The 18,605-nt window shown below is 34.8% G+C and overlaps 1 protein-coding gene across 3 annotated transcripts; it reads left to right on the forward strand.

The window, feature by feature from the left end:
* Positions 1-15,015: 15,015 nt before the first annotated feature.
* Positions 15,016-18,605, forward strand: LOC105320503 (toxin CfTX-B). 3 transcript variants are annotated; one of them, XM_011418463.4, is made up of 3 exons: positions 15,016-15,151; positions 16,709-16,799; positions 16,946-18,605. In XM_011418463.4, exon 3 carries the CDS (start codon positions 16,948-16,950, stop codon positions 18,208-18,210), a length of 1,263 nt encoding a protein of 420 aa, XP_011416765.3. In that variant the 5' UTR covers positions 15,016-15,151; positions 16,709-16,799; positions 16,946-16,947; the 3' UTR covers positions 18,211-18,605. The 3 variants fall into 3 exon arrangements, with proteins under 3 accessions (XP_011416765.3, XP_065927078.1, XP_034334377.2); XM_066071006.1 differs by lacking the exon at positions 15,016-15,151 and adding an exon at positions 15,216-15,342 and having other exon boundaries at positions 16,706-16,799; XM_034478486.2 differs by lacking the exon at positions 15,016-15,151 and adding an exon at positions 15,509-15,885.

Genomic DNA, 18,605 nt, shown 5'->3' on the forward strand with positions numbered 1-18,605 from the left:
AAAGTTGGTTCTTTTTTTATTTAGTTCCTTTTGTGTCTTTTATTTTGTTTAAACGTTTGTATTTTGAAGAACGAAGGACTGATTATCCTATTCGTTTTATCGCACCGATTTAATAAATATCTTTACATATAAAACTGACTACTTTCATTTGGATTTCATTTAATCATGTACAGTATACAATTAAAGTATACCATTGAGGGAGTCAGCAAGATTCCAGTTCCCCGAGAGCAAGTCTATTTCCCGAGGCGAAGCCGAGGAAAATAGGCAAGCTTGAGGGGAACTGGAATCTTGCTGACTCCCTCAGTGGTAAACTGTAACTGTTTTATTATACCGATACAAACAATCAATCCGGAAAAGTTCAAATTAATATAATTATTCATGTATCCAACAAGTTATAAGTCAGAGTAAATATAATTATATTGCACGCGCGATGTACTGCGATCCAGGCAAGGTATGCTATACGAAAAAGATCAATACATACAGCCTATTAAAAAATACGTTGCAACTAACATTTAATGATATGTTTATGAATATTCATGATTTTATTCGGAATATTTCGGAAATTTTCCTTTGCTTAAAGAATTCAAATAAAACTTTCATAAAAAACGAAGATATTAGATATGTTTCAAATGCAATTAAACTTATGGCATAGAGGACAACTTGGTGGTTGTCGAATCACAATGACAAACATTTTAAGTAAGAATTTTTTACTATATTTCCTCATTTACTTTACATGTAGTTAAATTGTTTATCCTACGCAATTTTAAAAGCATAACTAAACAAAATATGATTTTACGATAACAGTAATATTTCCTGTTGAAAAATATCAGATAACAAACAGCTGAAGTGAGGACATAAAGACAGTTCTTGTCAGGGAAACCACCTAAGGAAATGTTCTGTTACCATCATAGGTTTATTGCGTACTTTAACTGATTATGTTAAGATGGAGTTTCTGCTCTCTTATCAGCTCAATGACTAGCTACTGAATAAAGATATTAATAGTAAATCAAAAAGAAACTGAATATATCACGTGTAGAGCATTTTTGCAATGGGGATATTAAGAAAATATTAATTCAGTTTTTATAATATTGCCCTCAACGGTAAATACAAAGATTACAATTCTTTTCTTTTTTTTTCATTTTCATTATGTTTAAAGACAAAGGTCATTCGTAATCAATAATTTTTCTCACACTTTGTACATGTAGCTGTGCAGACTTTGATAAGTACAAAACCTTGACACCATTTAATTTTGTTATGTGTTCCCATTGCAACTGATTCTACAGACTGAACAAAAATGCTGCATTCAGAGAAACACAATTAAACACTTTTAAAAGGAATCATAATGTATATTGCTTGATTTGAGTGGGAAAAAAAATGAGAATTACAAACTGTCGACCATCTTAAAAATCCAAAAAACGAAGCACAAATTCAAAGCAGAGCAACACGGACCTTTAAAAAGATAGAGGTAGGATCAGGTGCCTAGGAGGAGTGAGCATCATCTGCTGACCGGTCACACCTGCCGTGTACTCTTTGTTGTAATTGCGAAAAACGGAAAAGTCCGTAGACAATTAGGCGATTATTTTTGGTCTAACAATTAGTATGAAAAACGTCAGTCAGCATGCAACCCTATGGTGGCATATCTCTGCCCCTTGTGTACAAGTTATTTTTCTATCAAATATGTCGACATGCAAGATAAATATGTTGACATGCAAGATAATTATATCAACATGCAACATAATTATGTTGACATGCAAGAAAATTGCAATCAGATAAGAATTATACAAAATCTAAAAAAAATCCGAAATATCGCCCACCTGTGACATCCAAGATATTAGATATTACTACCTTTTTATGTCGACATGCAACTTATTTATGTTAACATGCAAGATAGATATGCTGACATGCAACTTATTTATGTCAACATGCAACTTACTTATGTCGACATGCAACTTATTTATGTCAACATGTAACTTACTTATGTTGACATGTGAGATGAATATGTTGACATGCATAAATATGTTCACATGCAACTTTTAAGTTTTATGTCAACATAACTAAGTTGCATGTCGACATATATATATTGCATGTCAACATAATTATCTTGCATGTTAACATAACTAAGTTACATGACGACATAACTAAGTTACATGTCGACATAAAAAAGTTGCATGTTTACATAGATAAGTTGCATGTTGACATTTATAGGTAGCGTATCTAGTATCTTGGATGTCACATGTTGGCGATATTTTAAATTTTTTATAACTCTTATTTGATTGTAATTTTCTTGCATCTCATCATAGTTTTGTTGCATGTTGACATAACTATCTTGCATGTCAACATAGTTATCTTGCATGTCGACATAATTAATAGAAAAATAACTTGCACACAAGGGGTAGATATATGCCACCATACGACCCAGTTGAAGATTGTATTTGCTTAAATAAAGGTCCTTGTATCGACCATAGAAATTACGAAAAGATGACTTCAAACACGATTTTTATTAGTTCTGTTTTATGAACTTGTTTTATCAACTTGTTTGTCAGTAGCTTGTTTTCATTTGTTAAGGATATGTGAACCGCTGCCACATGCAGAAGGATAAAACGTACGCTCAACTAGGACCTTGGGTCCCCCGAAAATAGTTCTCCAAAATGAGTGTATTAATGAGCACTAATGGAACTCTTTTACAAGTGAAGATAAGAATGTAAATCTACTTTCTTTTTTTCTATATCAATAGGGAGACCACAGGTCACCTTACGTCCTAAAACAATGTCGTAATCATTTTGTTAATCAATACGGAATCAAAAGTTACAATATTGAGATTCGTCAGAAGTGATCCACTGTAGGGACCAGGGGTCACCTAATGTGTAATATCAATGGGGAGATGTTATCCGGTCATCTTATGACAATTTACAAGATTAATATTTACTGGAAGTCAGTCATTTTAGAGAGACCGGGGGTTAAATTAAGTGGAATGTTCGTTTGAGACCAGAGGTTACCTTAGGTCCTTAATATGACGAGAGAAAAATAATTCGGTAATTAATAGAGCAGGTGTCACTTTAAGTGAAATATTCATAATATGCCTAGAAGTAATATTATATTAGGACCTATGAATTCTATTAATCTATAGGGAAATTAGAGGTCCAGGCACGTATAATCAGTGGGGGGGGGGGGGGCTGCCCCCCCCCCCCAGTCCCCCACGGATTAGGATTTTGAAGACTTTGGGGAACTTTTTTTTTTGCTCGTCAAGAGTTTTAAGATTTTTTGGATGACTCTGCCCCCCCCCCCCACTTTCAAAAACGATGCTACGTGCCTAGAGATTTATAGATTTTTAAGGATACAGATTCACCAGAAGCCATTCACTGTAGAGAAACAAGGGATCATTATAAAAACGATATCAATAGAGATCACCGTAGGTCCTTGTTATTATTTTGGTAATATATTGGAAGACCAAGTTCACCTAATGCCACTTAAAGTTCGCCACTGTAGGAGACTACCTTAACCTTAGGTGGAACTTTAATAAGGAGACCCAACGTCACCCAAGGTCCTAAATCAATGAAATGATAACCTTATTAATCTATATAGGGAGACCATTGATCACATTAAGTGAAATATCCAAAAAAAGGCCAGAGGTCTGACCTTTATGTATTTTTGAAGATAGAGATTAATTCACCAGAAGCAACTGTAGGGAGACTAGTGGTCACCTTACTTTGAACACCAATAAAGAGAACAGAGGTTACCTTAGGTAACCAATTAAATAATTTTGTTAATCTAAAATGAACCATTTATAATGACACCAGAGTTCATCTTTGGTCTTAGATCACTGAAGTGATAATTTTTTGTTAATCTTTAGGGAGACCGGAGGTCACATACATGTATTAAGGAGGTTCGATGATCGTGACCATTTTTACATTATATTGATCTCCTTTATAATAAAATTCTGCAAAAAAGATATAGTTTATAGCTTAAAACATAATTTCTAAAATTTGAGGTAGACCTGATGCTTTAACGTTCACCACCAAACTCTATCTTTAAAAAAATGTGTAAAGGAGGCTGCACCAGAAGGCATCCACTGTAGAGAATTCAGGGGTCACTTTAAATAGATTATCCAAAGGAAGACCAGAGGTCACTATAGGTCCGTTATCAATGTTGTTATAATTTTGATAATTTATAAGAAGACCAGGGATCACATTTTGTCATTTTTGAAGATGGAGGTTCACCAGAAGTCAGCCACTGTAAGGAGCCTAGAGGTCACCTTTGGTATTAAATCAATCAAATAAAAATGTTGTTCACCTATAGGGAGATCAGAGTTCATCTTATGTCATTTTACAAGATTTTACAAGGTGGAGAGCTTCAACATAATTCAGCCACTGTAGGAAGACAAGGGGCCCTCTTAAGTGGAATATCCATTAGGAGACCAGAGGTAACCTTAGGTCTTTAACCAATAAAATAATATTGTTAGTCTAAAGAGTATGGGTCACTTTAAGTAAACTATTCAAAATTACACCAGAGGCCATCTTAGGTCCTAGATCAATGAGGTAATAATTTGTAAATCTATAGAGAGACCAAAGGTCACCTTAATGTAGTTTTGAAGATGGATATTCACCAAAAGTCAATCACTGTAAGAAGGCTAAATATCAAATTACATTCACAAGGAGACTAGAGGTCAACCTGGGTCTGAAATCAATGGAGTAATAATTTTTATCTTTAGGGAGACCAGAGGTCACCTTATGTCATTTTATAGTATGGAGAGTCACCGGTCATTTGATGCATTTTGCAAATTGGAGATTAATCAGTCTTCATCCATTCATTGACTACCTGGTGTTACCTCAGATTATTTTACAAGATGGAGATTCCGTATTGTTATTCACTGTAGGATAACCATAGATCACCTTAAGTAAAAAAAAGAATAAGTGACGTCACCAATGGTTTTAGATTGATGTTGTCATTCTTTGAGTCAATATTGAGACCAGATTTAATAAATATTTTAATATACAAGGTGAAGATTTACCAAAGCCAGAGGTTACCTTATATTGGCATGGTCACGATTTTGGTCAAAAATCACCTTTCCTATTTTAATATTTACAATGCTTCAGTAAGGCATTCTTAATAAGTAACCGAAATTTGAGTGTAATTTGTTGAATTGTGAACAAGTTACAGAGCTTGAACTTCTTTGCAAAGTAAACAAAGCGTTTGTTTATATTTTAAATGTTAAAGTGAAAATTCCAATTTTAGGCCTCAAATGAATGTGTTAAACGTTAGAAACTGTTTATGCCTAAAATAAGTTAAAAGATAGACAAATCAGGTTTACAATTTTTTTACTCGTATATTGAACCTAGGTAAACAAAAAACAGAGCACGAGTGTTGTGTACATTACAAAGAATTCTCAGCTCTGTATCTTGCTTTCAACTCCACGAATGACTCTCAAATTTCATTTAATCATTCTCAGCTCAATTTTGCTCAACCACTGTAGGGTGACCTGGGGTCCCCGTATGTCATTTTACACAATGAATAAATGAAATATGCCTAGGGGGACCAGAGGTAACCTAAGGTTTTTTTCACTGTTGTATTAATTCTTTATATCAATACGGAGATCTCGGGTCATCTTATGTCATATAACAGGATGGAGAGTCACCAGTTATGCACTGCAGGGTGCCCACAGGTCACCTTATATCATTTTACACAATGGAGAGTCACCGGACAACCACTGTAGGGTGACCTGGGGTCCCCGTATGTCATTTTACACAATGAATAAATGAAATATGCCTAGGGGGACCAGAGGTAACCTAAGTTTTTTTTATGACTGTTGTATTAATTCTTTATATCAATACGGAGATCTCGGGTCATCTTATGTCATATTACAGGATGGAGAGTCACCAGTTTTGCACTGCAGGGTGCCCAAAGGTCACCTTATATCATTTTACACAATGCAGAGTGACCAGTCATCCACTGTAGGGTGACTAGGGGTCCCCTTATGTCATTTTACAATACAGAGAGTCACCGGTCATTTATTGTAGGGTGACCAGGGGTCACCTTATGTCATTTTACAGGACAGAGAGTCATCAGTCATGACCTTTTGTCATTTTACACTATGTTGGTCATCCATTGTAGGGTGACCAGGGGTCCCCATTTGATGCATTTTGCAAATTGGAGATTAATCAGTCTTCATCCATTCATTGACTACCTGGTGTTACCTCAGATTATTTTACAAGATGGAGATTCCGTATTGTTATTCACTGTAGGATAACCATAGATCACCTTAAGTAAAAAAAAGAATAAGTGACGTCACCAATGGTTTTAGATTGATGTTGTCATTCTTTGAGTCAATATTGAGACCAGATTTAATAAATATTTTAATATACAAGGTGAAGATTTACCAAAGCCAGAGGTTACCTTATATTAGCATGGTCACGATTTTGGTCAAAAATCACCTTTCCTATTTTAATATTTACAATGCTTCAGTAAGGCATTCTTAATAAGCATAACCTAAGTTTTTTTTTTATCACTGTTGTATTAATTCTTTATATCAATACGGAGACCATGGATCACCTTATGTCATTTTACAGGATAGAGAGTCACCAGTCATCCACTGAAGGGTCCCAAAGGTCACCTTATATCATTTTACACAATGCAGAGTGACCAGTCATCCACTGTAGGGTGACTAGGGGTCCCCTTATGTCATTTTACAATACAGAGAGTCACCGGTCTTTTATTGTAGGGTGACCAGGGGTCACCTTATGTCATTTTACAGGACAGAGAGTCATCAGTCATGACCTTTTGTCATTTTACACTATGTTGGTCATCCATTGTAGAGTGACCAGGGGTCCCCATATGTCATTTTACAGGATAGAGAGTCACCAGTCATCCACTGAAGGGTGCCCAAGGGTCACCTTATGTCATTTTACACTATGGAGAGTGGCCGGTCATCCACTGTAGGGTGACTAGGGGTCCCCTTATGTCATTTTACAATACAGAGAGTCACCGGTCATTTACTGTAGGGTGACCAGGGGTCAACTTATGTCATTTTACAGGACAGAGAGTCACCAGTCATGACCTTATGTCATTTTACACTATGGAAAGTCATTGGTCATCCATTGTAGGGTGACCAGGGGTCCCCTTATGTTATTTTACAGGATTGAGAGCTACCGGTCATCCACTGTAGTAATTGAAATATCATGAGAGAAAGAGAAGTTACCTATTTACATGTATTTCCTACACAAATGTCGTAGTGATTTTGTAAATCAATACGGAAACTGGAGGTCGGCAGATGCATTTTGCAGATGGAGATTAATCAGTCTTTATCCATTCTTTGACTACCTGGTGTTACCTCAGATTATTTTACAAGATGGAGATTCACTAAGGTTATTCACGGTAGGGTGACCAGGGGTCACCTCAAGTAAAAAATCGATAAGGGGACCAGAGGTCACCAATAGTTTTAGATTGACGTTGCAATTCTTTGATTTAATATGGAAACCTGAGGTTTAACAAAATATCAAGATACAAGGTAAAGATTTACCAAAACCATCCACAGTGGGAAGACCAGGGATTACCCTAAGTGAATATCTAAAAGGCTACCAGACGTCAACCTGGGTCTAAAGACAATGTAGTTTTAATTTTCTTAAAATGACATGAAGTCCAGATGTCAACGTATGTCATTTACAAAAACACCCATAAGGAGACCAGAGGTCAGTTCATGTCCCCTATCAATTAAATAATTATTTTCCTTATCTATAGGGAGACCAGAGGTCACCTTATGTCATTTACATGATAGGTATTCAGCCATGGTAGGGAGATCAGGGGTCACCTGAAGTAAAAATATGCACAAGGAGACCAGAGGTCACCTCAGGTCCTTCATCAATAAAATAATTTTAATATAGAAACGGTCAGCTAATGTCATAACAAGATGGATATCCCTAGAAGCCATCCACTAAAGGTCACCTTTGGAAAGCGATGTCTGTCGTTGTAATTTTGTCCATTAATAACGGAAATCAGGGGTCACCTAATGTCATTTTACAAGATGTAGATTCAAATAAGTCATTTATTGTAGGGAGAGCAGAGGTCACATTTAGTAAAATATCCATGAGGAGCCCTGAGGTCCCCTTATGTCCTACATTAATGTAGCAATAATTTTGTTTATCAATAGGATACCAGAGGTCCCCAAATGTCATTAAACAAGATGTATATACACTAAATGTCATCCATTTGTTAGATCATGGGTCAGCTTGAATGGAATTTCAAGATGATAGGTCTCGATATGTCCTAAATCAATGTAATAGTTTGTTCATAAATACGAACACCAGATGTCACCTTCTTTTCCAAGAAAGACATTTACCTGAAGTCATTTACTGTAGATCTAGAGAAACCGAGTGGTCATTATAAGAGGAATATCTAAAAGGAATTTAGAGGTCACCTTAGTTTCAAAAAGGTTTAGATTTAATTCAAAGATCAATACGTTAACCAGAGGCCAGATAATGTCATTTTAAAAGATGGAGATTCCCAACAAGCCTTCCACTGTAGGAAAACCAAAGGTCACCTTTGGTAATCAATCTATGTCGTTATATTTTTGTTAACTAATAACGAAGACCAGTTATAAAGTCATTTTACAAGATGGAGATTCAAAAAAGTCATCTACTGTAGGGGACCCAAGGGTCACCTTAAGTGAAATATCCAAAAGGAGACCACAGGTCACCTTATGATCGAAATTGATGTAGTATAATTATCAATTCTGTAAATCAATACGGTGATAAGAGATCCGTTAATGTTATTTTACAAGATGAAGAATCATAAAATATCATCTATTGTAGGTAAACCAGAGTTCGTTTTAGGTCTTGGATATATATGTGTCGTAATAATTTTGTTAATTAAGAAGGAGATCAGAGGTCATCTTATTTCATTTTATAAGGTGGAGATAAGTAATCCACTGTAGAGAGACCAAATTAATCCACGGGATAAAATTTTATGAATTATCAATAAGGAGATGAGAGGTCACCTTTAGACCTAAATCATTGTAGTAAATTGTTCATTAATACAAAGACCAGATGCCACCTTCTTTTACAAGATGGAGAATTACCATGCAGAATTCATCCATTGTAAAGAAACCAATGTCTATTAGGAGACCAGAGGTCACCTTAGCTTCTAAATCAATGTTATATTTTGAAAATCAATACGGATACCAGAGGTTATCTTATGTCTTTTTACAAGACGAAAATCATGTGCTATATTTATATTGTTTATTAGGAAGAACATAATTGTTAGAGGGAACATGTGTCACATAAAGATGATAATAAATACGTAAACCAGAGTTCGCCATATATTGTACATCATTGGGGAGACCAGAGATTGCATAACTTATAAGGGGACAACAGGTTGAAAATGTGGTGTGTGAAAAATTATACTCTAATCTACTAAACACAAAAGTTCAGATTTGATTTTATAAATAAGCAAAAACGGTACACATTTCGATCACATTTATTCCTTATTTTTTGTCGTCAAAGGAAATTAGGAGGGGGGGGGGGGGGTAAAGGGGTTGACGATTTGCTCGTCCTCATTTATTTCTTAGATGCAATTCACAAAGCAATTTAAATATATTTTTTTTAATTTGATGAGTGAAAATCCAGTCCAGGGAAGTGGTAGGTGGAGAGGGGGGGGGGGGGGGGGGAGTGGTGAACTCCAACCCTCATGCAACATCTGTAGACAGGGGAACACCTACTCCGTAATGACAATAAAGAGACCAGATGTTAGCTAGAGTATTAAGTTTATAAGGTTGCCTTTGTCATTCCTTTGTTCCAGCAGTCTAAAATTTTACATGTACAGTCCGATATTAGTGAGCTTCTTAAAATAAGACCGTTACTCGTGGTTACAGTACTGATATCCTTCAAAATCAGACTGTCTCAGGTAATTCAACAATGAAATTCAATAGCAGTGTTTTTAGTACGATGTATGCCGAAAACAGTTCTGTATGGAAAAAAAAATCACACAGTTCTCATCACTTACGGGCTCAAAAATGTCAGATATTTTTTTTATACAAAACTGTTTTGGCATGCATCCATTACGGAAACCAGATGTCATTTATTGTAATTTATTATCAAATCATTACAATTATATTAAAGTATCAGTAAAAAGTATATGGGTGGGTGGCTGGGGGGGGGGGGGGCAAAACTACTTCTTTCTACAGGCTACACCTACGTATACAGAGTAAGAAGGTGAAGTACTTTGATATTTTAATGAGGAGGATTTTGTGTTACATTTAACTTATATATATCCTTAGGGGGACCACAGGTCACCTTATGTCTATAAAACGTATATCATATATCTTTCAAATAACAGTCAATGTTGAATTTTTCATCCTCTATAGTGTACTTCCAAAAGTTAAAGGGGTATTCTTTAATAAAAATACATTTCTGCTTGTTGTATATCATTTCTAAATGCTAAGTAGTGGTACTAGTTATTCTACTTTCACTTTGCGGTTGCAATGCACTACATTTTGTAGCGGAGTGCACAGATTTGGTAGTTGTGAATAAGCAGGTGACCTGGGGTCCTAGTTGAGCGTACGTTTTATCCTTCTGAACCTGACAAAAACAAGTTCATTGCGCAACGCGAACTGTCGTCTGGCGACAAGCAATCGTATTTCACATCGACGGTTTATTTGCTTAATTTAAGGTTTAAAACAGTGATATAAAATGTGTAAGTTTATGAATTTGTATAAAATATAATTTATATCAACATTTACATCAAAAGGTTTTACTTTTTTAATCATTTACAAACTTAAAGTTTACGACATACTTGCGCCGATTTCCGGTAATTTCCCAAATCTCGATGTAAACAACAAGTCGGAATGACAAAAACTGATGGATATTATTAGTGTATGACGAATATTGCAAACACAAACTGATGTCGGGTGTCATAAAAAGGGAATGGAAAAAAGGACGAGACCATACACCAGTTCCCTGTGATCTAAACCTGCCATTTGCAAGCAGTAAGCATGGTAGGTGTCTTATCATGACATGTGCTATATTGTATAATTATGTTAACGTTACAGATTATTATGCTCGTATATTATCCACGTGAAAACAATATCGCCTAGCCTATATGCAGAATAGCTACACAATAATCCTAATTTGTTCAAACATAAAAATTATTCATTGTTAATTCAGTCAGTGTTTGTAATTAAAATAATCACAATTTTAGTTCGAATTTTCTTAAATGAAATTAACCATCTGATGATAAATGGTAAGGTTGACCGCATAGAGGGCCCTGAGTTTACACTAGCATATGACAAGCTTATTTACCAACATTTACTCACAAAATATTTTTAGTCTAACACTTTCATGCACATTAGCTTGAACAGTATATTTGTAAGGAATAGGTTATATGTTTGTATTGATGATTTTTTATCAACACATAAAATTATAGACGAAAAATGACGTCACAATATACTGGCGAGAAATGGTACTCGGCGAGAACTGGTCGCACGCCAGTATAGTTCATAACATGAAGAATTAATCTTTTATTCACTATCAATAACTGATAATGTTGATTCTCTGTACTGTGAAAACATTTGAACAGCTGACTGATATTCACCTTTATTGAACTGTAAAAATCAAAGTACAGTTGAAAGAAAAATTAGTATATTATGGTTTATCGGTTGATAGAATTGCTCACATCATATTTAGATTTCATGTGCCAGGGCTCGACATTAACGCTTGTCCGCTTGTCCGGTACCAGTTAAAAAAATATACGGACAAGTGAATATTGCTTGCCACTTGTCCGACTGGACAAGTGCATTTTTATGTAAAGAAGTCTCCAACATTTTAAAAAGTAAAGAAAGTTTTGTGATAAGTTTATCTGTAGTCCCGTTATAAGTTTATCGATTAGTTATTTTGAATTTGATCCCGACTTCAAATTGAATCAATTGAAGTTACTCTTGATCGGGATTGAAGTTCACTAATTACAAACAACTTTCAATATTGATCTGTAAAGATGTAGATCTTAGTTCTTACACAGTACCAAACACACATGTTATCAAAAAGAAAGGAAGAATAGGTAGCAAAGATAAACTTAAAAGGATTATGGAAAGAAATGTAATTTATATTAGGTTTCATTCATCATTGATAGACTATGAAGACTTTTTATGTTTAGTTTAAAAAACAGATGAGAAATCAATTTAAGAGTTACATGTATTTTAAAATTTAAAATGTCTTGTAATTTGCCATGACAAAGCTACAGCTGACAAATCATGTTTAATGTTATATGGAACCAATACATTTAGGAAAGACACTTTAAGTTTCCATTTAAGAAGTCAGGTTATTAATTATGGCAAGAATAATCGATAAATGACTTTATTTTAGTAATACAGAACTGTAGTTTTCAAGTTGACAATATTTGATCTTTAATACTGAAAATTTTTTGGACAAGTGAAGTTGAAGTTCGGACAAGTAAATATTTTGGTCACTTGTCCGAATGGACAAGTAGGAAAAAAAGTTAATGTAGAGCCCTGTGTGCTGGGTTCATTATTGTTACAAATTCTTATTTTTTCCCCATTATTTTCAAATCATTAAAACGCAAGATTTCTAAATACACACAGTTATATAAGATATGAAATTGTCAAGTTAAGTAACATTAATTTAAATTTTCAAGATTAGAATAAAATGTTGACAACTTTCACCTGATATCAAATTTTTATATAGAATAATCCATTTATATAAGGTTCTGTCTGTCTATGTTGCATACACTTTCATGATATGCCTATATGAATTTTATATATTTTTCTACATGTAGATTCTTAAAATCATCCTTTCATATAAGTCCTTTTTATATGTTATAACTAAAGTAATAGTACCAGTAATATCAGGGTTTTTTTTTTTTAAATACAGACTTTTCAAACCTCCAAGAGATGAGAACATCACTGGTATGTGTTAACGAGGTCATTCCTAATACAAGACACAATGCGGAAAAATATAAGACTAATGTAAAGAACTGAAACCATGAGTGATGAAGAGAAGAGCTGATAATCAGATTATTGTCTCTGACTCTCTGTTATGTTCATCCTGATAAAGCCTTTCCCGATTGATGCCCTGGATCATTTATTTGGTAATTTAAGGATGACAATATTTATTTCAACATTTATGATATAATATTAAGACAATTAATAAGCAGCACAACATATCCTGAAATATGAAACTGGACCAAACCTACCATTTATGATTTATTACATTTACTTGGATTTGAAAACCATTTCTGAAACTCCAAAAGTCATGAATAATTTGGACATATAATGCATACAATTAAGAATTAGTATTGTAAAAGAATATATATTATGATAATGCATATATGCTATAAGAAATACAATTGATAGATATCAATTCAAAAGGTGTTTATACTGACCAAGTGCAGTAATGAAGTTTGTAATGGCTATATACTGTTCATGTGGAGAAACTGGTTTTTAAAATATATGTCTTATGTTTATAATTATGTTTAATTTGATGATTGCATAGTATATCAAATCATCATTTCTGTCTATTAGTGTCTGTCTGTCCATCCATTTATCTGTATGAAGTCTGTTTTATTTTATAACCCTGATGAGGTTACTGATGTAGATCAAGTTGAGATCATCATTATGACACTTATATACAACAAGCCTCACAGAAAATATCAGTCCTCTTAACTTACAGAGTTTTTGAATGAGTTATGAATGTATGGTTGAGTAAAATTTTTATTTTAAATATTTTTTGAAATGATTTTTGTGAATAAGAATATTTTTGTTATAACTTATCCTTATCTATATTTTTATCATTTTTGCATGAAAAAAATATACATATCCTAGTTAGGCCACACCAATATAATTTCTTGCTTGTCGGACATTAAGTGGAAAAGGATACAAGCGGGCTAGCGATAAAATAATAAGATTATTATTTTTTGTAGCCAAAATTTTGAGGCGGTCCATAATGATATGATTTGTAAAGTTTTATTTAAACACGAGCATGCAGGATCCGATAAAAAAGAAATTTAATTGGTGTGGCCTTCCACATTTTCTATATTTTAGTTCAAATTGAGGCTGAACCATTGTAATATATTACCCTGCATAATCATTCTGATAAAGTCTCAATCATACATTATAAATAGCATCAAGACCAATATGGGGACCAAGGAAGGGTTCAAAGTTCAAAGGAATTATAGGGTTGCATACAATCATGAATATACATAAGGACAAATCATAAATCATTTCAGAATCTGCAGTGTTGTTTAGTCCATTCAGATAATATGATTTAAAGAATTATCATGATTAAGTATCAAATTTCATTTTATACCTGTAATCATTTGAAAGATTCTCCTATTTTCTGACACCCATTTTAATGCAATACCTTACAAATCAGACAAAATATTACTGTAATTTTTGTCAATTTATTCTTTCCTTTTTTTTCTTTGTAAAATATACATTAACTTTTTTTCATAATTATAGACACGGATTAAATGAAATGGAGTGGTTTATCTTAACTTGTTTAACCGCAAAAAGGGTGCTTAATATAATATTAGGATAAGGAATATGTGTAAAATGATGGGCTTAATTGTTTGATATAAATACATGTATATATCAAGCCGTGCAAAATCTCAGTTGATATTACAACACCCACTTCCCAACACAAATTCTGTATTATGAAAGTTAGATATCTATCCTTTTCAACACAATTTTTTAAAGAACAATGCTTTCAAAACCTTCAATTCTTTGAAATTTTAAAACCATATTTTCGGGGGGGGGGGGGGGGGGGGTAAGGGGCCCAAACTATAAATCCTTAGTCTAACGTTATGCTATTAAAATCCCGATTTAGCGAAAATGTTAAATATAAAATGTAGTGCATTAAGCTTTATTGATTGCCGTAATAAAATAAAAAATCATACATATTCCCTCACACCAGCCCACGCATTGAAATAAGTTCTTTGATCCACCCACAAAAATTGCTGATCTACATGTAAATACAATCGTAACTACTCTGTCATTTCATTTTTTCGCCAGCGGAAATGACCGAGTAGTTACGATTGCATGTAAATAGTGCACTCGGAAGGCCTCGGCTGCTAAGTAAACTATCGAACTTGAGCTTCATCTGCATAATTAACATGTGCAAAGCGTTAATCCCTGTTTCTTGTCCCAAGTGTGCGTGTAAGTTTGTTAACTAAGAATCGTGTATTCACATGCATGGTGTATGAGTAAATTATGGTTTTTGAATATACATGTACACACTCTGTTGTTTTTGGAAATAAGAGCAGCGGAAGTATTTGTGAGATGAAAGTCACTTGATATGAATTGAATCTAATGTCATTTTCCATTAGCAACATGTTTTATGAGTAAAGCAGAGAGAGAGAGAGAGAGAGAGAGAGAGAGAGAGAGAGAGAGTGTGTAAATAATTAAACTATGTAAATGAGCCAGGGTCATATTGATTCAGAACCCTCTTTTTGTGCTGCTCTTATTGTAATCCTAGATTTCATGTGGTGATCTCTTGTAAGCGGGGGTTAGAGTCATCGTACGTCCCAAGTCAAGAGTTTCTGTAAGACTCCTCACATCGTGTGGGACAAGCGGCGGAGCGAATCAGAAACCCAGAAACCATAGGCTAGGAAAGATGGGACTAAAGTCAGGAATAGTGGATTGTTCTTATTTCAACTTTATTTTCTGTTTATTTCATAATAATCTATTTTATTGCATAAGCAAAGTCCCGAGTACTGTCATGCTATATTTAGCCAGACTCGATAACAGATTTTCCATAGCTATTTATAGAACTGGAAAAGCCGGTAAAAACATCAAAACAAAATCGTCGATAAAACGATCGCCCTTGCATTGAGGCTGCATTCTATAGATATTCAGTATGGGATAATTAAACGTACGATTAACACATACCGGTAAGTTACTTTTTAAAAAATTATGTAATGTCGATGTTGGTGCCTTAATCCCCCCCCCCTCTCTCTGTTAATCAATACAGTGGGGTCGGTAGCAAATTGAAAGTGTGTGTGTGTGTGTGTGTGGGGGGGGGGGGGGGGGGGGGGGCTAGACTAATCCTCAGAAATCTTGACACGCAAAATAAACCTCCCCCCCCAAAAAAAAAAATTAAAAAAACGTAATTCCAAAAATCAAATCATGAAAATCCTAATCCGGGGGGGGGGGGGGGTGTTATTATACCATTGAAGGTCAATTTGGCAACAAATATCTTTCCTGCGAGAAAAGTGTGGAGCTCAACCCTCTATGATGCTATGTGCTTAATGGTTAGGTCTAACTTGACATCTGGAACTACTCTTACACTTAATAAAAGTTTGTAGCGAAGCGAAACCCCCAGTTTTCCTTCTTGATTTATTTTTTTTTTTTTTTTTGGTTTTCTTTGGAGGGGGTATATATTGATACTTTTAGATGTGAATTTGGCTCCTTGTTTTGTGTAACCCCCACCCCCATCCCCACCCCATTGTTTTGTGATCCCCGCCCTGTTTTGGAATTATAACTACGATATAAATATAGGTAAATGAAACGAAACTGAAAACTGATTATGTAACGAGCATTCTTGCTACGAGAAAGTTAAATTGCAATATATTGATCATTCGTTCTACATTACACATTGTTGTAGCTATAGATTATTGTCAGATGTTTATTTAACTTTCTTCCTGTTTGCTTAATGTAAATAATGAACATTTTCAAAAGTCTACATCCATCTAATTTTTTTCTTGTTCATTACAGAACGCAGTAAAATGAGGTTTGGTGAGACGAGGGCCCCTCGAAGCGGTACCAGTTTTGACACGATAAGATGATATTGTTATACAAGCGTAAGGTACGATTATGTCCATATGCTATAAAGGGAATATTACCTTGGCACGCTTAGATAAAGAAAACTTAGTCATTTGATCCCGAACCATTATTATTATTATTTTTTTTTTTTAAACGCAAAAAGTCTATAGTCGTTTTTTTTTTATTCAGGAATGGATAAAACTACAAAAGAAAAATTAGTGAAAGAGCTACGTGTGCTTTTTGTGAATAGCAACACTGAAAAATTAGCGAAAGAAGCCGTAAAGGAGCTGAGCGAGTTCACTGGAACAGACATTACGGACATTTTCCAGAAACTTACATATGTAGTTGATTTGCTATCAAAGTTGACTGAAGGCTCTGCCATTGTACCCAATTCTTTTAATGTATCCCTTTCAGCTATATCGGTAGTGTTCAAGATACTAGGCACACAACTGAAATCTTCCTCTCCCCCTGTAGAAAGAGACGCTACCTACTTAGCCTTGTTGCGCTATCAAAATTCAGAGCTAAAGGCGGAAGCAGTAGGCTTGGAAGATTTACTTTTCACAACTCATGCCTACTTGAACGAGATCGACGAACATGCCCATGAGAGTGTTGTCATCAGATTGGAAGAAAGGTTTCCAACCAACGACACTGTGAGATTCCTGGGAAAATTAAAAGCTAAAGCACAGGAACTCCTGACGACGTCGGAGATACCATCTGCTCGTCGGGCATCGGTTTATATCAATCTGTATTTCCGACTGGCAATATTGCGTACGATGGTGTTGTGGCAGGTTTTCTGCATCAAAGAGCGAAGTGGCTATGACGAAGCAAGTACTAGAGCGGTTCTCGCCATGATAAATGAAGGTCAAAAGTCAGACCTGGAAGTTGTCAGATATGTAACGGAAACAAGATTCCAAAAGGTAGTGTTTCACACAATATTCCACCCGACAGAAAACGAAAATTTCTTGCATTTTCTTCAAATTCAACAATACTGGATCCCAAACATAGGACAAGATCTAAGCTTCTGTCGTCAAACACATTGTATTCGCTCGTCAAAAAAGCCGGAGATAAAATTCGAGAGGACGTCAATGCTTGGGGGACGTATTCGTGGAGGTAGCGATATGTCCTCTGACTGTAAGTTTCAAATGGAACCTCTAAAGAAACGAAGGGTGGACAATGTATTTTATATAAGGTCAGCAAAGTCGCCCGGCCATTACGTTTACATGCACGACGGGGGAAATTGTTTTTCCGCCTCACACAGGCCGGGACCTGAGGGACAGTGGAAGATTGTCCAGTTTGAGAATGACAAGAGCCCCCCGCAGTATGTGTTGTCTCCCCTTAAATGGCCATGTCGATTTCTGTTCCTGAAATCATTTTTGGGAAGTATTTCCATAGCGGGCACTTACAATACCAAAGAAACTAAAGATAAAGGTCTGTGGGAAATCCTGGATTTATAGAGGAGTTTGATTTTTTATAATAACACTGACAGTGTTTGGAACGTTTAAATCGACTGACTCTAGAGTTTGCTCTTATTATTTAGCATTATTGCCTGAGTGTTACTCACTTACTCCTTGTGAGTTTTCTTTAAGTTGCAAAGCGAATTCTAGATCTATTAAACCAAAATTTAAATGGCATTTAAATATATATAAACATAATGTTTGATAGCAGTAATTTTTTTCATTTTTCTTGTTATCTTTAATGTATTATGTGTACATAGTTCCTGTTTTCTTTTTTTGTATTTCCCTATTTATTATTTCCACAGATTTTGAGTGTTATTTGCTTTACTAATATCTAATGTAAATTTGTTGTCTGTTAAGTTTGAGGTTTTAAATAAACCACTTTGATAAATAGT

The sequence above is a fragment of the Magallana gigas genome, chromosome 9 (genome assembly GCF_963853765.1).
Source record: "Magallana gigas chromosome 9, xbMagGiga1.1, whole genome shotgun sequence".
In the NCBI taxonomy this organism is placed as follows: Eukaryota; Metazoa; Mollusca; class Bivalvia; order Ostreida; family Ostreidae; genus Magallana; species Magallana gigas.

Coding starts and splice junctions, on each gene's coding strand:
- LOC105320503 (XM_011418463.4), top strand. CDS start 16,948: ATGGATAAAACTACAAAAGAAAAATTAGTGAAAGAGCTACGTGTGCTT.